Raw genomic sequence first — 25037 nt, forward strand, 5'->3', positions numbered from 1 at the left:
AGAGCTCAACTTACAGAGTAATTATGAAAAGGTTTTGACTTTCTATATGTGCTACAAGATTGGATTTTCTAGGCATTCTGAAATTTGTTGTGCTTTTTGCAAACACTGTAATTTCAATTTCTGTTTGAATTCCTACAAACATACCATACACCATTAAATCAAAAGTTTCTAAACTTTTAGGTCACCAAAAATGGATAACAGTTTTCTTCTATTTTACATCATAATGAAATCCATAAGTTGTCAGCTGGTAAAACAACAGCTGAAAGGAGAGCTCATTGACTCTTTTCCATTTATAGACACTACTGAAGGTTTTATCTCACTAGAAAACATATAACAGCTGCTTACTCCCTCCCTTTAAACAATAAATGAGTCATTTCTTGAGTCATGATAATACCAAACATTTGAACGGTCTTAATGAGTCAGATGAAAATCTTATGATGTGACCCATTTGAGATTAGACTTTAAAATTCAGCAATTTTTATAGTAGCTATTTCTTTGAACATGACATGTAACAAATACCATTCAGTGACTAAGTTGACATTATTTTTTACAATGTGGCAGGGAAAAGATATTACAGAATTTAGTGAAAAACAATAGCAACAACAATTACAGTAATTTTCATAATGCTACCTCTCTTGAAATTGATAGTATTTCCCAATAAATTTATTATTCTGAAAATAAGTTGTTTTCTTAACCGTCTGTTAAGCTGAAGTATAGCCAGCTCAAGCTTCTATCATTAAATGTGCAACTAACTAGGAATTGAAAGTGATCCTATAAACCATAATAAATATAAACAAGGAGAATATCAGAAAAATCAGTATTTCATTTCATAAAAGCATTAAATAGATATGTCTATTGATAAAATAATCTAAATAGTACTTAAATTTTGAGTAGAGGCTGATTTACATCAAGTTCTAGAATTTTAGAAATTTACTAACCAAAAAACAAAACAAAACAAAAAAAAAAACCAAGTTCCTCAAATTAGAAGTTTATTTAAAAAGTTTATACTTAATATAAACTATGTAGCAAAACAATTAAATTTGATTGAAAAGGACAATAGAGATGATTGTTACTTCTTCCTTTAGCAGATGAGCAAAATGAGGTCCTAAGAAGTAAAGGGACTTGCTCAGGCATTCAAAACTAAATTCTTTTACTCCAAAGAAAGTGCTCTTTCTACTACAGCACACTACTTAGCTTACCCTACCTAAGTTCAGAAAAAATTCATCTTTGATTTAATCCTATTCTCCTAAATTTGATTCAATATCCTATTTTCCTAAATAATATTTGCAAAATATTAAAATATACTATACAAATACTCTTTATTAAATACATATACACAATAATTTTATGTCAGGAAATTCATTAATGTACAAGATTAAAATGCTATGTACAGTAAATAAATTCAATAAAACTAACTCCAATTTTGTTACAATTTTAAGATAGACAAGGAAAATGGCAATAACATATAAATGTATTTTTTTCTTGAGTTCTTTTAAAGCTATTACTTTACATATGATTATTCAATATGTTATACCAAACCACTAGTTATCTTCGATTTTAAAGTTTCTTTAAATAGAAATTCAGCTCAAATCATAATCAACTCATTACTTCCCAAAGTCCCTGCAGGGTGAATCCATCCTTCAATTTTTCTATTGCAAGCCCCAGTTCTTCTGAAAATACAGGTTCACGATCTTGTTGCTTTTTGACAGTTAAGATGAGAAAAGAGCGTAGGCAAGAGGAATAAACAAAAGATTGTATATAAGTTTGTGAATACTAAATGATAACATATAATTTTTATAATAAAGCAAAATAGCCTTACCTTATTGCCATCAGCAAAATAAGCCTATGAGAAAAAGAAAGCTATTAAATTCCAAATATCTAATAGAGTACCAAAAGCTAAATGGGGTCAGTGGTCTAATAAACAATTTTCAGACTGATTCTAAATAATTCATACTAAATGAATTTTACATTTTTGTCTTATAACACGTTTTCTCTCCTTGAAATTTGTTGTAAGAGAATAGTTGATGTTAATATTTTAAGCTATTAAATTATTTTTCTGCAAGTTTTAAACACTAAATATATGACATACTTACTACTCTATTAAAGTCCTACTCCACTATCTCCTTGAGGTATGAGTTTTCAAAGGCTTTCAATGTATCAAAAGCTCTGGCAACTCTTTTCATGCCAAAAAGAAATCAAAGTATGGGACAAATGATTAAATCTGTCCTCCAAAGGTTACATTAACAGAGTTTAGGAAGCCTCAACACCCAAGAGGGTTAAATATTAATTGAGTGTGTTTTTTCTTTAGCTAAAGCTAAACTATCTTTTCAAATAGAATTGTGATCTATGTTAGCAGAGCAAACACACATCCAAATGTGTATGCTGAATTAACTATTATTGGTACTATATCCTTTTAAAAAAGATAAAATGAGTAATATACAACCAACCTATCAATTTTACCTATGTTGGCAAAAATCATTAATATGATCTATCAGAAAATTTTTTGTGTGAATATGATTTTGGCATGGCAATGTATTTATAATTAAACTGTTTCCTGACTTTTTACACTTCTGCTTCAAAGTTTTTCTGCCCTATTTACTATCTATCAATGAGTTATTCTGATCAAGTTAATTTTTTTTGAAACTACTTTCCCTCTTTAGTACTTAATTTTAGTAGTGTTTATTAGAGTTACAGAGGGGAAATTTCTCTCTCTCTCTTTTTTTTTTTTTGACCAAACACTACCAATGTGAAAACTGCATATTCTCCATTTCCAAATAGGATAAACCATTAAATTAACAAAATTTAATCTAAAGAAGACAGAAGAATGAATCTTTGCAAAGATTTTTAGTTCATCAAAGAACGAATTCACAAATAAAAATGTATTGTTAATTATTGTTTGATTTTTTTGATGAATGAAACAATGTGAATGAGACAATGAAATATATAGTTTTAAAATAAACATCATCTTTAATATCTTTTAATACTCCAAAGTCTGGAAAAAAAAAAAAAAAACTTTTTACTTGTTTCTGAAATCATCTGAATGATTGAATTTCCATTTTAAAAACTTAGACTAAAAGACAAGGCACATATCCTTATATTCGATACCTTAAAAAACTGTTTGCCTAAGATAGCTTCATTCTCAAATGTCCCAAGTTCTAGGGCATTTTATTGACTCATATTTTCTTAAACCATTGAGATTTAAAAAAAAAATAAATAAAAAGGATTTCAATTCAACGGATTTCTTTGAGAAAGCTTACCACAAAAGCATCAGTGTGTTCATCAGACTCTATTTCCACATCATCTTGAATTTGTTCAACTGTCAGATCTTCAAGAGGTTGAGGCTATAAAACAAGACATTTTGTAAATTAGGGTGCATAGAAAAATAAGCTGAGAAGACGTATCAAAGTTCTAATAAAGGCAAATTTAATTAGGAAAATGTGATGTGGGATTTTTTTTGATAACAATAAATATTCTTGTCTTACAAAAATATCCTATTTGTGATACAATTCTCTATTAAACAATTATTTTCATTATAAATCAATATGAATATTAAAAGGAATAATTTATATGAATTTCAACTAAAATTTAGGTTTAAAAAATAAATTAGTTCAACATCAAATAATCTTAGTTGGTAATTATTATAAACACTACAAATATTATGCTTAAAAACTTAAGAAAAAAGTAAATATATTTTTGTGATACTTTTTTCACATAATTTTTTTGACAATGACAATAAGTTTCATAAAAAAGGCAGAGCTTAAGCTGTGCCTGGAATGACTTTGAGAGGGGAGGATTGGACAGGTGGAAGAATGGCTTGGGCCAAAACAAAGACAAACAAGTTGTGCTTTGACAATGGCAACTAATAAAAATGTATAGTGTTTTGTTAGTCTACAAGATTTATGTGATCAATTTGCACCATGTAAGATTAGAAATGCATGGTGAAGACATAATGTCTAGGACCTTAAATACCATGCTATTGGTTTTTGGCTTTATTTAATGGACAGGAGAGAATTACTGACAGCTTTATGATAGGGAAATTATGTGAACAAAATAATATTTTAGAAGTCATCTGAGAGTAATGTTGGATGGCTAAGAATTTATAATAGATTATCGCAAAAGTCCAAATGTGAGAAATAAGGGTCTAAAGTGGAGGATGATAATAGGAATTGAAAGGAAAATATAGATTTGAGAGTCACATAAAGGAAAAATTGTTAGGGTGTGGTGATTAAATGGAAGTTAGGAAAGGGAAGAGGACAATGAGGTTATACATGTGAATACTTAAAAGAATGGTGGTATAATTAATACAAATATTAATAGAGTATTAATAAATTAAATAATAATAGAAATAAGAAAACTACGCAGAAAAGGTAGTCTAGAATTACAAAGATAAATTTAATTTTAGACATGTTTTGAGATGAAATCCTATATATGATTAGAAATGAGAGAATGGTGCCCAGGTTATGGTCAAGAATAAATTTAAGGCTTGTTGACCTAAAAAAAAAAAAAGGGCAAGTGCTCACAAGTTGAGCAATACAAGGATACCCTCAAAATCTTTCTAAAGAAAGAAATGATTGTATGACATGGGAGACACTGGCATAGGACCACCCAGCATAGTATGCCCTCATCAGAGAAGGTGCTGTGCTCTATGAGCAAAACAGAATTGAATTAGTTCAGAAGAAACATGAGGTACACAAAGTGAGAGAATCCACCCCCAAATGTTCATAGGGACTATCTGTGTCCGACCTGCAGCAGAGCACTCTGAGTTCACATTGTTTGATCTGCCACAGTCAGACACACTGCAACTCAACTCTAACAGAATGATGTCATTTTGGTCTTCTTTAAGAATGAAGGACAACAACCAACTAAAGGTAAATGAAACTAGGAAAGAGCTAATAAATTTAACAGAACAGAGCAGCATCAAGTTGCTATAGGGTAGGATGAAAGTAGAAAAAAGGTTCAGTAGGGAAAGGGCATGGAAGTGAAAGATAAAGAGGCTGTAATCTGAGGAGAACACTAAACTTGAGATCTTTGTGGCAGTCATTCTCTCTAATGATGAGAATGACAATGTAGTCTTGCTGATGAGTGACTTATGCAGAACAGAAATGAAGATTTATTAAATAAGGAGACTGAGGTCACTGTGTCTGATTGGGTTATCAATATGGATGATGAAATCACAGAGGATGATGGCAAAGAGCCACAGAGAAAGCCTGACAGTTGCTCAAGTTACTGAGGAAGACATGAGAGTTTCTTGGAAGTCACTTGGCTCATTGGAGAGGCCTAAAGAATAAGAATCAACTCGCAATTAAGCTAAGGGGGTAGAAGAAGAGCCTGTCTCATGATAGACCTAGCATTTCACTAGGCATAATGAAAGAGAATAGAGTGAAGAAGGGGCAGGTGACTAGCTTACAGCTGAGTTGGATAGTAATGAAAGTACAGGAAGGAATAAAAATGAAGGAAGGATTTTCACTTAGGATATAGATGTAGCAGGAACAAAAAAATCAGAGGGTTGGCTAGATGTTAGTGGTGGAGGAAGAAAAGTCCTAGGCAGAAAGAATCTATGAATCATTCATCATTTTAAAACAGTTAAAATAAAATTTCTGCATGCAATGTTCTAATGTTATCTGTGTATCAGGATATAATAACCTTATGTAACAATATGGCACAATGATAATTTAATAAACTGAAGAAATTACCTTTTCTTCCATCTCATAATCCACTCCAAATACAGGACTGGCAGAATAGACTCTGTGAAGTGAATTTATTTCCTTTACTGATTCCTGTAGTTTTTCCACAGGATCTATTTTGAAACCAAGTACATATCCTCCACTCTACAAGAAATAATAATTTTTAAAGAGCCTGAAGAAAGATTTCTTTCATGTAAGAAACTATAAAGCTCATAAATACTCTTGATTTACAGAAAACAATCTCCATTATCAGACCACTTGTACCCTGACTTCCTTATTCTCTTTATTGCCCCTTTCCCCCATTACTCAAGAGTCCCACCTCCTTTGTTCTTTGTGGTTTCAGACCCACTAATTTGGTCAGCTTGAAGTCAGGCACCATGTGAGTATACTATATCTCCCCCTTCCAAATCTAATGCTCTCCACATTTTATTTTCTATTAGAATAGAAGCTTCTTTAGGGTAGGGACTGCTTTTACTTGCTTGTACTTGTACTCCTGCACTGCTTGGTACATTGTATGAACTTAAAAATACTTTTTTATTTTTCCCTTGATTTAGTTATTATAATGCGTATTAAATTGTAATGGTTAAGGAAGTCAATTTTTCATTGAATTATTTCTTGAGAATAATCATAAACTTTTAATTTTGGGGAGGGAATGAGGCAATTGGAGGTAAGTGACTTGTCCAGGATCACATAGCCAGGAAGTATTAAGTGTATGAGGCTGGTTATTCTGATTCCAGGTTTGGTATTCTATCCACTGTGCCATCTAGCTGTCCTAATCATAGACTTCAAAGTTGTCCAAAATTATAGACTTTGCCTGAGATTAGCTCTTCAAAGTGATAGAGGACAGATTATTGGGAGAAATGATCTAATATTTCCTGTCAGAGCTAAAAGAAACAAAATAGAAGAATGGACAGACATTCAGATTTGGTGACTGAATTTAAAGAGGAAAAATACAGGGAGGGGTGTGTGTTGTGTGCATATGTGTGTGTGTGCGTGCATGTAATTTTCTAAGTCGTTTCAGTCATGTCCAACTCTTTGTGACCTCATTTGGGGTTATCTTGATAAACATAATAGAATGGTTTGTCTTTTCCTTTTGTCTAGTATGTTTTACATATGAAGAAACTGAGGCAAATTGGGCAAAATTGAGGCTAATGGCTGGGGCTCAATTTGAACACAAGATGAGTTTTCCTGATTCCAGGCCTAGCACTAAACACACTGTGCTACTCAAAAACTGCCCAAATAATTATTTTACATTAATTAATCTACTGGAAGTCGGAATAAATAAGGGATAAAGGTTTGTATGGTGAGTGATAATAAAACTTCCTTTTAAATGATACCTAACAAAAAAAAAAGAAGTACTCAACATAATTTTTGGTAACCTAACAAGTATTACTGTTTTGGGGGGGAACATCTAAGTAAAATGTTAGTCTTTCTCTATAAGTTTACACATATAGGTAATCCCTTCCTTACTTGTGGTCACCATTAGTAATCAATATCATATGTTATTAATAAACCCTTAGACCTAGGCTGTCGCACAGATCTTGTACATATTAAACACAATGTTAAAAACATTAAATATCTTACCTGTTGAAAGCTCTCTATAACAAGTGCTAAACCAAACTTTGAATCTCTGACCTTTATAGATCGCTAGTTATAAAATGAAAAAGAAAGAAAAATGCTTATTTAGTGAGAAAGATTATTTTAGTATTTAGTATTCCTTTATACCATTAAGCTTTTAATTCCATAGTTCTATTTTTCATGGTAAATGATAACTACAACATGATAAATAAAATAAATTCAGCATGATAAACATAATCACTCACATCTAACAGGTAAAAATATTTTTTCTCTGAATTATTCCACTATGGAAATCAATGAACACATCAGTATCAATGATGAAACATAATTTTCAGATGAAGAAAGTCAGCAAAATATAGCAACCACAAAAACATACAATTTCCTAAAAATGTTTCTGATCTGTACCATACATTGTTATTAGGCAACTTAAAAAAAAATGAAAGGGGGCCAGTGATAATGGCTTCTTTGGCAGAAGTGGTCAAAATAGATATGTGCTTCCTCTTCCCCTCTCACCAAATCCCTCCTTCTTATAATGTGAAGGATTTTTTTTTAAGCATATTTACCTAAAGGAAGAAGGGATTTAGGGGATCATAATAGTTACTTCAGAAAGCTGTCATGTTATGTTAGACTTATAAATGGCTCTGAGTGACAGACTTAAAGCCAATAAATGGAGGTTATAGAAAGGCATTATTATATCGTTTTGTTTTGTTTCCCAACCTAGCACAGTTCCTAGAATATAGTATGTGTTTTTAATAAATGCTTTATTTTTTTATCTTCCTCTGATCAGTTCAGATGAAAGTGAATTTCTTCCTCCTAACTTATATCCCCCATCCTTTTCTTTGTTTTTTATCTCCTTCTTCCCTGATGTATTCCTTTTTCTCTCTTTCCTTTCTTCTAGATCACTAAAACATAACACCACTCTGATGTACTTGATATTAGGATTCTGAGGAGAAACTGGTATAATCTCATCCAACAGAATGAAAAGACTACCCCCTTTCCATTTGCTGGTTTATATTTGCTATTTTATGTTTTTCTTGGCTCTTGTGTTTGTATTACAATGCTTACAAGGCTTGTATTACTCAATTCTAATCTTTGCATCAGGAATGCCTGGAAGTCTGTTATTTCATTAGAAGCTCATTCTAAACTCTATCCTTCCCACTCTCCCTTCTCCACCATATTTTATCTATGCTCAATTTTGCCAAGTTGGTTATTCTTGTATGAAAACCGATTAAAAACCTTTTAAAAAAAGAAATTGTTAAAAAAATAGTATTTTCTCTAGCCTAAAACCTCTTTTAGGAAATTGGGTAGAATAAAAAGCTAAGACCTTTCTTAGGAAAGTAATATCATTGCCTTTCCCTTATCTGAATTCCCAGGACTATTATCTATATAAAGATAGTCTTCAGTTTTCCTTCTTCTGAAGCTATCTAGGTAACACAATTGTAGACTCTGTTTGGAGCACTAACGGACTGCTTCTGAACCAAGCCCCTTTAAGCTAGCCTGAAAGCTCTACAGTTTCAGAGTGGCAGAATTTCAGGCTTCCCCTAGGTCTGAACTCCATACCTCCCTTCAATCAGCTTGTAAACCTCAGACAGAATTGGTTGTTTAATTTAAGACCCAATACTACGACAATGACATAGCTGTTTATGCTTGACCTCAAGCAAGAGACTGCAGTGATCTGGTACCAGCAGCAGGTCAGCTGCATATAAGTTCTGGTTCTCTCCTCAGTCCACATTAAATTGCTGCTCACTTCTAGAAATCAAAGTGACAGAACTGCCCAGCTGGCTTCTGTCCCTACTAAATCTGGGATTTCCTTCAGCTCTAAGTATATACCACCAGTAGGTTCCAGTTCAGTCCCTTGGCTGGAAGGCTTTGTGTAGCATCTTTCTGACTAGAGCCATCCTAATGTCTATACTTCTCTCCCTAGGCTAACCTGGGTTGGAAAAAAAGAGACTGTGTTTTCTCTTTAGATTTCCTAATTTCTCCTTGGTCTGGTACTCCTCATACTCTGCCATCTTTGCTGGTTTTGAGTATTAAAGAGCTTACCTTTAACCTAAAGTTGCTTTGGAGAAGATAGTCAACAAGCATTTGTTAATTATCTATTATGTGCCAGGTAGTGTGCTAAGTGCTAAAGATACAAAACCTGACAAAAAGTAATCCTATTCTCAAAGAGTTTACAGTCTAACAGGGTAGAAATAATATGCAAATAACTATATAAAAACAAAATATATATATACAGGATAAATAATCAACAGAGGGAAGGCACTAACATTAAAGAAGAAAGACCTATTACAGAAGGTGGGATTTTAGTTGAGTTAGTCAGGAGAAATGTGAGAAGGGAAAGAATTTCAAAAATGGAGGACAATCAGTGAAAATGCAAGGAAATGGCAGAAAGTGTCTCTTCAGTCAGAGACAGCAAGAAAGTAAGTTCACTAGATTGCAGAGTACATGGAATTGATATCAGAAGATATAAAAGACTGGACAGACAGAAGGATGGACTTTGAACACCAGAGATTTTTACATTTGATCTTTGAAGCAATAGGGAGCTACTGAAATTAGTTGATTAAGGGAGGGATGATACGGTCAAATCTATCTTTTAGAAGATCAATTTGACAACTGTGTAGAGTATAGATTAGAATAGGGGGAGACTTGAGCAGGGAAAACAACCTGAAGGCTACTGCAATAATCTAGGCTAGTTGTGATAATGGCCTGGACCAGGGTAGTGGCAGAAAAAGAGAGAAAGGGGCATATGTGAGAGCTAGTGACACACAAATAATTGTGTTTGCTGCTATATATAACTTATATATACCATGGGGTTAGATACTACTTTATAAAGAAATTGTGGAAATATTTTTAATAACCTAAATGTCTTGCATGAAGGCCAAGAAAGGCCCGCTTTATAATTTCTCTTCAGATAAGTAAAGTTATTTGAAAATTCCAACATATTTTACTTTTCCTAGAATGCTAACTGACAATGGCATATTATTCTATGTATATATTTGGATTTTTTCCTATGTTAAAAAAGCAAATCATGACCATTTTCAATATTAATTAATTAGGCATTCTGAAATGAAAGCTATTACTACTTTAACAAATAAAAAAAGAAATAATAAACTAGTCTAAAACAAGTCATAAAACCCCTTTTTGGATTTTATAATTACATATATACAAAAATATACTAAAAGAAAATAATAAAATTTTAATTTATAGTAAAGTAAGGCCACCAAAATGTGTATACTTACAATTTGCAGATATGGTATGCTAACATTGAAACTGTCATTCATATTTGCATGCCAAACAATTCTCACATTAGTAATGAAAAAGGTCCCCAAGTTTCCCTAAAAAAAAATTCAATATATGTATTGATTAGTATTCATAGGTTGTCTTATTATTGAAAAAAATTCTGAATTATGCTAAACAGTTCCGTAAACAATGACTAAATTAAGCTCTAGGGTCAGCAACAAAATAACTTTTCTTACTTGGGTCTTAGAATGTTAGAAAAATTATGAAAAGGTAAGAGAGAAAAGATATATGTGACAACCTCTTAAAGTCTACCAGTGATATTTTATGGTTCTTGCCACCATAAACTAGAACACACAAGTCTCTCCCAGGTAACCATGACTACCCAAAAACTTACTTTAAAATTCTCCAATTTGATAGTCTAAAAATCTTAAAAGTAAAAAAAAAAAAATTGCTTAAAAATAAATATTTGCACAGCAATTTAAAATTTGCACATATGTAAAGTTCTCTTAATTTTTTTTTTTGTCAGTTGGGTTTAAGTGAGTTGCCCAGGGTCACACAGTTAGTAAGTGTCTGAAGATGGATGGTCCCGTTTGCATAACATTGGGTTGATTACATCTACAGAATATGGCAACTGAGATCACAGTAATATCCACTTCTCCAGTGATACAATGTCATTTCATTGATATGACATGAAAGTCCTGAAATCATGAAGATTTTAGATACAACTCCTCCACAATAGCACTTTGAAAGCTTGCCCAATGAGTTTTACACTGAATTATGTTTATGGATTACACAAAGAATGGGTCTCTGCAATGCTCTGGGATTTGATGTATTCAACCCAATGTTACCTACAAACAGGTGCATCCAGAGGACTTCACTATCTATATGGAATTTCTTCAAATTGTACTGGAGCTCTTCCATCAAAATTGGCTGGCATGAGTCTCCCTATTTTATGCTTCATCTGATATTAGTGATCATAGATTATCAAATAAAAACCTTTCAAAGAGTCTTATATAGTTTTGACACATGTATGGGAAACAGCTTTTAGTACTAATATTATTCCAATTTTCTTTCACAGTCATGAGACAATAGTCTCCAAAGAACTGAACAGATCTATTACCCAGAGGGCAACGGAAAGGATTGAGGTGGATCTGAACAAATAAAAACGCATTACCAACAGGAATTAGGAAAAGCAGAATCTAGGATGTCATCAAAAAATATCTGAGAAAAAGAAACTGAGCTAGTCACATGGGCAGTGAAGTAGAACTGTCGGGGAATGGTTGTACCCTTGAAATGTGAAGAGAAATCAAGGAAGCCTCAGAGCACATTACATAGACCCCCTTCTAGGGAATTTATAGAAGAAAATGGACAAGTTTTCCAGAATGAGTAGTCAGGAATTGGCTATTATCTGTACTGTTAGAGGGAATGCTTTTACTGAAGAGATATAAATCCATTTGAAAATCTGAGTAGGTAAACCAAGCAAAAAATTACTTTAAGACTCTAATAAAGGCTTTATTAAAATCTTGCCTTGAATCATACCTGATCACTGGATAAATTCCAAACACCATTGATTTTATCATATACTTGTTCCTGCGGTAATAATCTTAACTGTTTGTTTTGAATTAATGCACTCCTCAGTTTAAGTTCACGGTACATTTTAGAAGTTTCATAAGCTCTACAAGAAAAAAAAAATAGGCTAGCAAAGTTAAAAATGTAATTTTAAAACATAGATACATAATATTATTGACATAATTATGCATATATTTTCTACATTGCATCAATAATTCATATTAATCATATTTATAAAAGTCAGTTTTAATTTTTTGCTTCAAATGCCTCTCATTTTTAGACTTTTTTTTTACATACACCCACATCCACATACCCACATCCACACCCACAACACAAACTATATAAATCATGGCCAAAGAGAACTTCAGTAATATGCCAACAATTTATTAAGTTTTTATTCTATATCAGGTATTTTGCTAAACAGTGGCAATACTAAAAAAAAGGCAAAAACAGTCCCTGCCCAGTCTAATGAAGAAGGGAATATATAAACAACTATGTAGAAAGAAGATGAAATTAGAGAGAATCTTGGGAGGAATGAATTACTATACCTGGGGTTACATAACTAATAATTAGAAATTTAAAAGTTATTGACAGACCATTTTTTTTATTTTGTGTTTAAAAAATTGTGTCAAAATTTGGTATATTAAATTCATGATAAGGAAATTCTTTCTTCTATGGAAGATCTGCAACTGTTTTATAACCTGTAGACTTGTCAGTCAAATTGCAATAATTAAGAGTTTACTATGTCCCAGGCACTGTAAAGTGCTGGAGGTACTGTGTTTTGGTTTTATAATGTTCCTTGTCGCACTGAGGGATTAAAGACATTATGATGCAAGAATTCTTTCCATTATGCCATGTTGCCTCTGATGTTACTTTCTAGATATAAAAACATGGCTTGCATATAATAGATATAGACCTTTAATTTTTCTATGTTATACATATATGCATATGAAACAATAATTCATACATATATCATTACACATATTACATATATGCACATGTACTTATACACATATATACACAGAAGCAGCTTAAGTGTCATGGACTTGGAGTCAGGAAAACCTGAATTCAAATTTGACCTCAGATACTTTCTAGCTATGGGACTGGGCAAATCATTTAACCTCTGTCTACCTCAGTTTCCTTAATTACAAAGTGGGTAAAATAAAAAGTACTTACTTCTTAGGGTTATTGTGAGAATAAATGAGATAATATTTGTAAAGTACTTAACACAGTGCCTGGCACAGTGTTTTAATATATGCTTCTTTCATTTTTTCCTTCTTTCTTTCCTATTATTTATCTTCCAAACTAGCTCTCTTTTTTCTGATGCTTCTATTTCTGTCAATAATATTATTCTACCATTTACCAGGCTTAAAGTCACACAACTAGGCTGTTCACACTGGTTTTTGAACAAATAATGTTTTTTTCACCTCAGCTTGGTATATACATGATAGTGTTTTTGCTCATAATGTTTTGTCTGCTTAAAATCCCTCCCCTCTCTTCTCTACTTATCCAAATTACATTCATCCTTAAAGGCTCAGTTCTCTGAAAAACATTCCCAAACCATTCTGGCCCACATCGATCTATCCCACTGAATATCCAACAGTACTTATCACTTCTTTGGACACTTAAATACAATAGAAAGTATTTACATATTGTCTTATGTTGTTATTTGATTATTTCATGTATGTACACTATATCTTCACAAGTGGATATTCAGAAATAATGTACTATTAGCCTGTGAAGGAAATCAAAAATGGAGGCGGACAAAAATACAGGGATTGGGAATTCTATGTAATGGTTCATGGTCATCTCCCAGAATTCTTTCACTGGGTGTAGCTGGTTCAATTCATTCATTACTGCTCGATTGGAACTGATTTGGTTCATCTCATTGTTGAAGAGGGCCACGTCCATCAGAATTGATTATCAAATAATTGCTGTTGAAGTATATAATGATCTCCTGGTCCTGCTCATTTCACTCAGCATCAGTTCATGTAAGTCGATGAGTCAGATCTTACAGGGACTCAAGGATCAGCATTTGGAACATCAATGATAATTGCAATAATAATACAGATATAGAAAACATAGGAATTTGGCTGAACACTCTACAACTTAGAAACAAATACTAAAAGTTGTTTTATAAGTTTCTTCAAAATACTAATACCTAATGCAATCTCATTTTTCTTTTTCCGATAAGAATAAATAGAGGACAATATTCTGGATAAATGAGTTTTCTGAGTAGCTGAATTACATTTATTATGGCTTTACAGCATGTATAAATTGGTCAACTATTTTGTAAAATCAAATTAGCTTTTAAAATGCTAAAAAGTTAAGCATAAGTAACATACAAATGTAATTGTAAAATTGTGCCTCTCATTTTTAGACTTCTTTTTTACATACACACACCCCCACACCCCCACACCTACAACACATAAATCTTGGCCAAAGAAAACTTCAGTAATATGCCAACAAATGTGAATTTTCTATTTCTCTAATCATATACCTTTAATGTGGTAGAAATATAAATTACTTATACAGAAAACACTTAAAACATTTGTATAGTTCAAGGATATTGATGGGGCCCAGAGTTCCTGAAATTGCCATCTTTCTTTAGTAGTATCAAAGCTAATTCTAATATTTTACTCAAATTTTCATATTTTTGGCTATGAAATGAAATGGAAAGCTTCCTGAAGTAGAATTAACTTGATCCAAATAGTTGAGGTAAACAAATAAACAAAAAACAACCACTGAAATTGACCATCCCTCTAAGCATCCTTAACTTCCTCAGTTTTTCAGCAAGATTGCTTATATTAATTCAACTCTCCATCTCTCTTTATCTAGCTACCTACTGTGGACAAATTAGAAACCTAGAAAAAAACTTTTAATGTTTCAACTTACAAATGAGATAAAAAATATGCTTTATCAGATTTCTTCTAAGGATACTACTTCATATTATTATTCTGGGAAAATATTTTTCTCTGTACTTTCTTTAACATGTACCTTGATATCATAAAGTGACTAAATAGTATCTAGTAATTCAAAAACTTTTTTTTTTTATACCATACCTGTGTACTGCAATGACAGAGGTAAAAAGTCTAGGATTCCCAGGAACCACATTTGTAAATATAAACTCAAAACGAGTATTATTACATTTTGTTAGTATATAAAGAGCTTCAGTCTGGCCCCGTAACTTCTGTAAGGACAAATTGTTAATGCTTATTAATAGTTTCTATTTTATAGGCAATTATTACTCAATAGTTTAAAACTAGGTTAAAATGCAAATACAAATTTCAATCTAAAATATCTAAATATTTAGATCTAAAATATATCTTTAGATACATTTAATAGTTAAGAATTAGATTTGTAATTCTACCGATATAAGGACTGCTGGGTAAGGAAGATCCTTCTACCAATGCAAGTATATCTTCTCTGCAATTTATGATTTCACAGAGTTATCTAGAGGAAAGGTTAAGTAACTTGCCCAGAGTTTCCCAGATAGGATATATCCAAGGCAGCACTTGTACCTGTGTCTTCATGGGCTTGAGGCTAGCTCTCCATTTACTCTTTGTTCTGCCTCAATATTTTTTAACAAATTGAAAAGACTTTTAACCGACTTATAATTGCTTTACATATTTTAACAGCTTTTAATAATACTTTTCATACTCACAGAGTTAGCAGTTCTTGTTGTAATACTGAGTACACAGTTGTAGCCAACAGCTTAAGTTAAAAAATAAAATATAAATGTCAAAATTACATAGTAAATACATATTTTGAGAAGTAAAACATAACCTTTGACACTTTCAGACATCAACTATACAGTGGAATAAAGATTTTTTAAAGCTCATAAATTAGTGTCAGTATACGTTTTATTTAAAGGAAAAAGAAAACTAGAGATTAAATTCTAGAATTATTTATTTGCCTCTTCTTAAAAAAAAAAAAAAAAAAGTCTGCTTCTTTATAGTTACATAACATATCCTTAAATGAAATTTGACATGTTTGTACTAGATGAAAAAGTACATAAAAGGATAGTGGAAAATGAGAAAATATTAGTATTAATTATTATTATTATTAATTAAAATATTGTGTATTTACACAATAATTAATGGCAAGCCTAAGACATTAGATTATTTTAATTGTTTTAAAGATCAGAAAGACAAATTATCATGACTATTTACTACTACATTGTTATAAAAAAAACTCCTTTGTTTGTAGCTAGAGGAAACAGGTTATTGGTTATAAAACTTAAGTCAAAAGTGAATACCAAAAAAAAAAAAATCACACAAAAAGAAAAATTACATTGGAAAGATGGAAAATGGCTATTAGGCAAATGTTTAGTTTTTAAAAACCTCAAAATTCCCTCCCCTGAAATTTTAATCCCAAACACATTTTTAGAAAAGATGATCTATCAGAAGAAAAAAAAATCAAAGAACACAGAAAAAACATTTATGCTTGTATAATGATACAGACTTTGTTTATAGAATTCTTGACATTTAATACGATACTTTCATGGCATTTATTTTTAAGTATGATAAACAACTATGAAAATGTAGTAATTTACTTTATGAACTTTGTATCTTTAAGTTAATTTAAATACATACTTACAAAGATTGATTCTGGATAATGCCAAAGAATGCCATATAATTCTCAAATTTGTCACTAACAATCTACCTGAAATTAAAAATAATTGAAATGTTTAGTTGGTCTAGAGATTTTAATTTATAATACATCTGTGAAAGGAGAAATCTATGAGTTCTCCACCTATTTATTAGTAACAAATTTACATTTATAAGATACTTAATAGTTTTAAGTGTTTTATACACATTATTTTATGTGTTCCATAGCGCTGCTCACAGAGACTCAAAGCCAAGATTCAAAGCTAAGCCCTTCCAACTATACCACTTCTTTATTTTCTCTCTTAAAGTTATAGATAATGATGTTTCCTGTGTTCAAGATACAGTAGAATATAAAACGAAACTCATATAAAGAACAGTGAAATAGCACAAGCCCTCAAGTCAGAAGGGCCTGAGTTCAAATATGGCCTCAGATACCTAACATTGCCTAGCTGTGTGACCCTGGGCAAGTCACTTAACCCCAATTGTCTCAACAAAAACAAACAAACTCATTTAGGATTTCAGAGGTAATCAGTAAATTGGCAAGGGATTATCATAACAGGAATTCAATGATTAGCCTATGGAAGGACTGAGGCAAATTAATGAGTTGACAAAAGAGAAACTATACTTCTGACTCAGTAAAAAATGTATTGGCTAAAAAAAAATCTAGAAATACCACAGGAATATCTTGTTTTAACTCAGGGTCTTCAATATTTCAACATCTTGTAATCTATCTACAGAATTATAGATGCAATGTTGAGGGCATTTTATAACTATCCTTGCCTTTGGATGCCATATTATTAGGTTATAGGAAATGAATAGACCAATGAATTGGGAGGTTAAGATATTTGAAATGATTAAAGAATTGGAAGTTAGAGAATTCAAGATATATAGTGAAGTTCCCTAACATGAAGGCAGGAACCAGGTTTCAAAGTGAGAAGATGAGCCAGATCCTGAACTCATTGAGAAAGGAAAGATATTTGTATTCATGGTCATCCTGATATGAGCTAGGTGAGAAATTTTAATAGTATAAATTACAAAGGAGGAGAGATTGCTAGTGATGATTGTAGAGAGAGGATCTGAAAGCAGTAATGGGGAGTAAGGAATAAGAAGGATTCCCTCACTGGGAATATGAGTTAGAAATATGAGAGAAAGTAAAGCCAGTAGTAAAAAGGATGCCAGGAATTTAGTGTTATGGGAACAGGGGGATGGAGCTAGTACCTGGAAGAAAGAGTGGGAGAAAGAATGAAAGGGAATTTAAAGAATAGGCGTTCTAGAGTACATAGTGGAAGGAGCAGTCAGATTTGGATTAGGACCTTTTGAGTTTAGGGTTGAGGTGGATGGGAATAAGGGAGTGAACAGCATGGATTGGGGAACAATACCCTTTTCAAAGGCATTCCTCAACATTAGTTAGCATAAATAAATTCAATCAGGCCCAATAGTACCCAGTACAATGCACTGCTCATGACAGATACTCAATAAATGTTCATGGACAGAATACTACCCCCTCAGATCACAGAAAGAATGGAAGTCACATAACAGAGATTTTTGTCAGAATAAAAGAAAGAAATGAATTATTTCTATGAAAATTTATTCTCAATTCCCTTAAGTGAAAAATATCCAAAATTATTATTATTATTGTATAGCTACCATATAGATATTACTGCATAGTTAAGCAGATTAAAACTATAGTATAGATAAAATAATCTATACAAACAACTATTACTGCATAGATCTTACTAGAATGCATTAAGATTACTATATAGAATACTACATAGATATCTGTATAAATAACAAATATTATTATTATACAAACAGATATGCTATATAAAGATATTATGTAGACAATCATTATGTAGATATACTGTATAATTTACTCTTAAAGCTACCTGAAAGCCCAGGAACATTTATAGGAAATGTATATAAGCATCACAGAAAAGGAGCTAGTCAAATAAGTTAAATATAAACAGTAATACTGTTTCATATTGATTTAATAACATTTTAAATAAATGCATTTAAATAAAATTTAATTCAGCTTAAGGAATCAGACAAATAAACATTAAAGATAAGTTAATGCCAGTAAATGTACTCACCTCTATCCCCATTGTTTCCTTTGGTGTCTTCTATTGAATCTAAACAATCAATAAGGACTTCTCCAGGTCTTGTTTTCATTTGTCTAAAATAAATTTAAAGTCCTTAAGTTTCTAGCACCAGTAGAAATATATTACACTCGTTCATCTAAAAATAATGCAATAACTTTTTAAGACTTTAATTTACTGATCAAACATATTTTGACTGGTAATTATGTGCAAAATCCAAAATAAAGTGATGACATAATCCTGATCCTTCAAGAACTTAGAAATTTAGTTAAGGAGACAAGACATAAATGTATGAAATGGTGTGATGATGCAAGTCAACACATAATTATATGATAAAATGGTTTACTGTCAGTTTAGCAAGATTTCACCAGTGCAATGCCCTACTGATCTTTGTTTGGCCCTATGCTATTTAACATTAATTTCTGAGAACAACTTTCATGTTACATGACAATTGGTTGAAAGAATCAGGGATGTTTAGCTTGGAGAAGCGAAAACCCAAGGAACACATGATAGATGTTTTCAAATATTGATAGATTATGACAGGAAGAAGAATTAGACTATTTTGGGCATCACAAGGCAGACACATGGGCAATGGATAAAACTTTCAAAGAGGTTCATTTAGGTTTGATATCAAGAAAAACTTCCTAACAATTAGAGCTGCTCAAAAGGGCAGGAAGCGACTTCAGGGAGTATTAGATTTCTCCTTCACTGGAAGTCTCCAAACAAAGACGGGTAGTCCCTTATCAAGTGTATTATATATAGTGGGGATTCTTTTCGAATAGACAGTCCCTAAGATCTCTTTCACCTTTCAAATTCAGTGACACACACACAAAAATTAAGGACATAAGCTAGATTTTGAAAAATGGGTAGAATTTAAGGAGTAGGAAAAGAACCATAAGGGAGAAGAATTAAACTGACCAGAGGAATTAGAAATGATCAAAATAGACTCAGGGGATTATGGCTTGCCTGGAACAGAGATTTCAGGTTAAGGAATCCTGGTTAGGCAAGGTTGGGAAAGTTAGGGGATGTTAAATGATGGAGAAACTTAAATGCCAGTTTATAGAATGTGGAATTTATCTTGTTGACAACAGTCAAGGGAAGATTATGAATAGGATAATAATGTATTGAAAAAATGCTTTCAGAGCAGGGCCAGGAGATCATTATATACTTCAACAACAATACTAGATGATGACCAGTTCTGATGGACCAGGCCATCCTCAGCAAGGAGATCAACCAAATCATTTCTAATGGAGCAGTAATGAACTGAACTAGCTATACCCAGAGAAAGAACTCTGGGAGATGACTAAAAACCATTACATTGAATTCCCAATCCCTATATTTATGCACACCTGCATTTTTTATCTCCTTCACAAGCTAATTGTACAATATTTCAGAGTCTGATTTTGTACAGCAAAATAACGGTTTGGTCATGAAAAAAAAAAAAGAAAAAATGCTTTCAGAAAATTAGTATGGATGGATCGAAATGGAGTAAGAAGGAAGCAGGAATTCCAGTTAAGGAGTTGTGATTTGCCTCTTTGAGTGGACTGCATTCTCCTGGTCTGACTTATTTTTCTGTCTCCTTCAGGGGACCAAACTTATCTTTTCTCCTTCTCGCTCTCCTCATCCTCCACCCTCCTAGTCACTCAGGTTTACAACCTAGTTGCCATTTTTGTTTTTTTTTTTTTGTGTGTGTGTGTTTTTTAATTTAGTAGCCTTTTATTTACAGGTTATATGCATGGGTAACTTTGCAGCATTAACAATTGCCAAACCTCTTGTTCCAATTTTTCACCTCTTACCCCCCACCCCCACCCCCTCCCCTAGATTAGCTGCCATTTTTGAATCCTTACTCCCTCATCCCCGCCACCGCCTCCAACATCCGGCGAGCTTTTCCCCATCCCTCTTACTCCTCTGCTGATTACCAATTTATACGCGTATAGTGTGTAGGCCGTATCTCCTACGAGAACCAGTGTCTCCTGCCTTTGTACCCCCCCAATCTCCTCCTGGGCGCACAGCGAACACTTGATACGTGTCCGCTGACCGCCGAGGGACCTCTACAATAGAAAGTGAGGAAAAGGAGAGCTGAACAGGAAGGACGGGGAGGACCGGGGGGGGAGGGGCTCCCGCGCCGCTCTCCGCCCAGGCGACCCTCCGAGCGGCCCCGCTCATCTTCCCGCCGCCCCCACCCCGGCGCGGTGACGCCCCTCGCGGGCCCTGCAGAAGCGGGCCCGGCAGAAGGGGGCCCGGCAGAAGCGGGCCCGGCAGAAGCGGGCCCGGCAGAAGGGGGCCCGGCAGAAGGGGGCCCGGCAGAAGCGGGCCCGGCAGAAGCGGGCCCGGCAGAAGCGGGCCCTCTCGGCTGCTACTCACTGAGAGGGCACATCGAACCGGATATCCCGATCCTCCCAAAGCCCGTCTAGAACCGACATGGTGGCCCGGACTCGGGAGGGACCCCGGGGCCGCTTCCCTGGGGCTCCAAGGCAACCGCCCCTCCCTATCACGGGCGGTACGGCAAGCGCCCGGAGCCAAGCTTCCGGGGAGAGGGCGCCTGCGCCTTTCGTAACTGCGCGCTTCTCTTTCCCCTCCCTCCTAGGGTCCTCCGCGCGTTCCCGCTTCTCCCAGGCCCTGGGCAGGGCCTTGGCAGCTCAGGGGCCCTTTGCTAACCCAAATGCGGCTACAGTCCTGCCAGTTCCCCCCAAACTTAGAATGTTTTCCCCTCCCCAAAGCATTCTCCCTCCGCTGCTCTCCCTTTCTCGCTCCGTGAATTCCGAGAAGTTCCGGTACCTAGGAAATCTGAAACTGTAATAGCGTTATCCCGCCAGCCAGACCGGAAACAAACATTTATTAAGCTCCCAAAGTATGCTGATCATGGATTAGGCGCCTGCTCTTTACCGGGGTAAATAGGGGTACAGAGAAAAGAAAAAGCTAGCTCTTTCCGCCAGGACCTCATGGTTTAATGGGAGAGACATTAAGCAACTCACTAAAGAGAAATAAACGATATGTGTGTGTATGCATATGTACAGGTATATATATATGATTCTGGAATAATTAAAGGAAGAGATTTTGAAGAATGGGGTGTCACAAGGAGGTAACACCCTCTCCTCTTAATTCTGACTGTAGAACAAACCAGAAAAAATTCCATGGCATAGACTTTTTTTTTAAATTTTAAAATTTTAATTTTAGGATTTCAGAAAATTAACTTTTCTACTTAGTACCCAGGAGTCTTATTTACCCTAAAATATCACCCAAGACCCCAGTAAATTTGAGGAGATTAAAACGATTTGTAGATTTAAGGAAAACCTCTGTTTTTACCTTCCTTTCTCCCCAGCAACTCCTTCTTCTTCTTCTTCTTCTTCTTCTTCTTCTTCTTCTTCTTCTTCTTCTTCTTCTTCTTCTTCTTCTTCTTCTTCTTCTTCTTCTTCTTCTTCTTCTTCTTCTTCTTCTTCTTTCTTCTTTCTTCTTTCTTCTTTCTTCTTTCTTCTTCTTTCTTCTTCTTTCCTCCTCCTCCTCCTCCTTCTCCTCCTTCTCCTCCTCCTTCTCCTCCTCCTCCTCCTCTTCCTCCCCCTCCTCCTCCTTCTTCTTCTTTCTTCTTTCTTCTTCTTTTTTCTTCTTCTTCTTCTTCTTCTTTTCTTCTTTCTTCTTCTTCTTCTTCTTCTTCTTCTTCTTCTTCTTCTTCTTCTTCTTCTTCTTCTTCTTCTTCTTCTTCTTCTTCTTCTTCTTCTTCTTCTTCTTCTTCTTCTTCTTCTTCTTCTTCTTCTTCTTCTTCTTCTTCTTCTTCTTCTTCTTCTTCTTCTTCTTCTTCTTCTTCTTCTTCTTCTTCTTCTTCTTCTTCTTCTTCTTCTTCTTCTTCTTCTTCTTCTTCTTCTTCTTCTTCTTCTTCTTCTTCTTCTTCTTCTTCTTCTTCTTCTTCTTCTTCTTCTTCTTCTTCTTCTTCTTCTTCTTCTTCTTCTTCTTCTTCTTCTTCTTCTTCTTCTTCTTCTTCTTCTTCTTCTTCTTCTTCTTCTTCTTCTTCTTCTTCTTCTTCTTCTTCTTCTTCTTCTTCTTCTTCTTCTTCTTCTTCTTCTTCTTCTTCTTCTTCTTCTTCTTCTTCTTCTTCTTCTTCTTCTTCTTCTTCTTCTTCTTCTTCTTCTTCTTCTTCTTCTTCTTCTTCTTCTTCTCCTCCTCTTCCTCCTCCTCTTCCTCCTCCTCTTCCTCTTCCTCCTCCTCCTCCTCTTCTTCTTCCTCCTCCTCTTTTTCTTCTTCCTCTTCCTCCTCCTCCTTCTTCTTCTTCTAATATTTTAATTTTTTTCAGTTTTTTTCAAAACTTCATTCTTATGAGTCCATTGTAATGATGGCCAAGAAATTAAACTGGTCAAGGACTGCCATGATTGAGATCTGGATAAAATCTGGCTCAGATCAAAGACACAAAGTCTGATAATCACCAGGCTCAGTGGTGCCTATTAAGGCTTCTATTCCTTTCCTTCTTTAATCCTTGCTTGAAGGCAGCATGATACTGTGTGAAGGAGTCAGAGCATCTTGGTTCAAAAATCAACCCTGTCATTTGGCAAATCACTTAACTACTCTCCAAGCCAGTTTCTTCATCTGTAAAAGGAAGGCGTTATGTTAAGTGACCTCTAAGGTCCCTTCCAGGTCCAAATGGTGATATTTACAAAGTTTGAGAGACATGGTTTCTGGCTAATTAAATTTTTAATGATAATGTCAGCATTTTATTGATAAAAGAGATAAATGGCACTCTCAAATGCCAAAGACCCTGAGAGCAGAAGGCTTACAACTAATATGCCCTTGGAAAAGTAGATGTTCCTGAGGGTGGCAATCAACTCTAATTGGTTAACAATTAATGAAAAAATGAATATTACATTGAGAGGTGGGCTGTGTTACAATGAGGGTCTTGAGGTTTTTTGACACTGATCACCCAAATCTTGGTCAAAGATTCTTATCAATTTCTATATCACCTGTCTGACAATAGAGTGAATCCATATTTCCCCATACAAAGATCAGGAATCCACTCCTTGCCCAAACTTAGAATTTCTTTTACTGTCTTTGATTAGATCTTAGCCAACCTGGCTGGAAAAAAAGATTTCCCACACTGGTAGACTTCTGGATGAGGAAGTAGAAAAGGGGAAAAACCTTGGTTCTAATTCAATAATAAGTTATCAAATACGCACCTAAAAGTCAGCATATTCACAATAGAATGCGTTATTTTTTCCTCTCTAAATCATTCTTCATTCTAACTTCCTTGTTTTTTTTTTTTTTGAGAGTGCCACTAACTTTCTAAATTTCAAAGAAAAATGATCATCTCTCCTAAAATCGAGGATCCTGTGATTGAGAACTGGTTATATGGGATCTAGGATGAACTGAAGAAATGAAGAAAGAAAAACTAAAAGAAAGAGAAAAGAAAAATGAAGAATAATAACTTCAGCCATGAGATAAAGGTCAATAGAATCTAGAATGAACCCAAGGATTAGAGGTATTTGCCTGAAGTTAACTTGCTTGAAGCAGGAATTATGATGATAAGTGTTAATAACTCCATAGCAAGAGTAAATAACTAAGGGGATATCTGGGTTACTAATGTTTGAATGACATTTGGAAAAGTACTTCAGAAGAAAGAGGGATTTTAGGGTCATAGGAATAGTAAGAAAATTGATGCAGTTTAATGAATATAAGGCTCTCAGACCTTTCTGTATACAAAAAGAAAGCTCTTTTTCAGTCTCCTTTGCTGGAAAAGCCTTTATATCTTGACTCCTAACTATGTCCTTACCCTATGCCTCTATATTGGACCTAGTACTTCTGTTGTGAGGGCTTGCCAAGCACTTTTTAGGGTTGCTCATTCCTCTTTGGCATCCACCTGGCAGTTAATTCTTACTTGTGGCTCTAAGAAGCTGTAGCATGCACAGCAGTCACTTCATGGTAAACCATTTCATTAGACAGGCTAAATCAGTTTAAGGATAACCAGTAGAGTACAAATCACATTCCCTAGCCCTTGAGAACACAAATAATATGATATTGATTATACAGGTGAAATCATGCAAAACATATTTCCATATTAGCCATGATGCAAAAAGAAAACACATGCACAAAAATCCATCATCCTACCTTCCTTGGTTTTTTGGGGGTGCCACTGACTTTCCAGTCATCAAGGTTTGCAACAAGGGAGTCATCTGTGACTTTTCACTCTCTTAAATTTCCCAGTCAGCTACCAAGTCTTTATTTGTACTTCCACAATTCTTGTATGTGTCCCTTTCTCTCTACTCATATAACCATCAACT

At 34.1% G+C, this 25037-nt stretch overlaps 1 protein-coding gene across 4 annotated transcripts in view; it reads right to left on the reverse strand.

Annotated features, from left to right (window-relative positions):
* The window catches only part of BBS5 (Bardet-Biedl syndrome 5), a 34897-nt gene extending 13408 nt beyond the window's left edge, over window positions 1-21489 (reverse strand). The window contains exons 1-12 of one of the 4 annotated variants that reach the window (XM_031960504.1): window positions 21142-21477; window positions 18772-18854; window positions 16671-16736; window positions 15736-15785; window positions 15134-15261; window positions 12042-12177; window positions 10502-10597; window positions 7269-7331; window positions 5694-5828; window positions 3258-3341; window positions 1820-1843; window positions 560-1698 (exon numbers count right to left, since the gene is read on the reverse strand). In XM_031960504.1, the coding sequence (XP_031816364.1) occupies window positions 1597-1698; window positions 1820-1843; window positions 3258-3341; window positions 5694-5828; window positions 7269-7331; window positions 10502-10597; window positions 12042-12177; window positions 15134-15261; window positions 15736-15785; window positions 16671-16736; window positions 18772-18854; window positions 21142-21200 (1026 nt within the window). In that variant the 5' untranslated portion in view covers window positions 21201-21477 and the 3' untranslated portion in view covers window positions 560-1596. Of the gene's footprint in view, window positions 1-559; window positions 1699-1819; window positions 1844-3257; window positions 3342-5693; window positions 5829-7268; window positions 7332-10501; window positions 10598-12041; window positions 12178-15133; window positions 15262-15735; window positions 15786-16670; window positions 16737-18771; window positions 18855-20696; window positions 21000-21141 lie in introns of those variants that run through there. The other 3 variants (XM_031960500.1, XM_031960501.1, XM_031960503.1) reach the window with 3 other exon arrangements.
* Window positions 21490-25037: the final 3548 nt, after the last annotated feature.

Source organism: Sarcophilus harrisii, chromosome 3, assembly GCF_902635505.1.
Source record: "Sarcophilus harrisii chromosome 3, mSarHar1.11, whole genome shotgun sequence".
Classification (NCBI taxonomy): domain Eukaryota; kingdom Metazoa; phylum Chordata; class Mammalia; order Dasyuromorphia; family Dasyuridae; genus Sarcophilus; species Sarcophilus harrisii.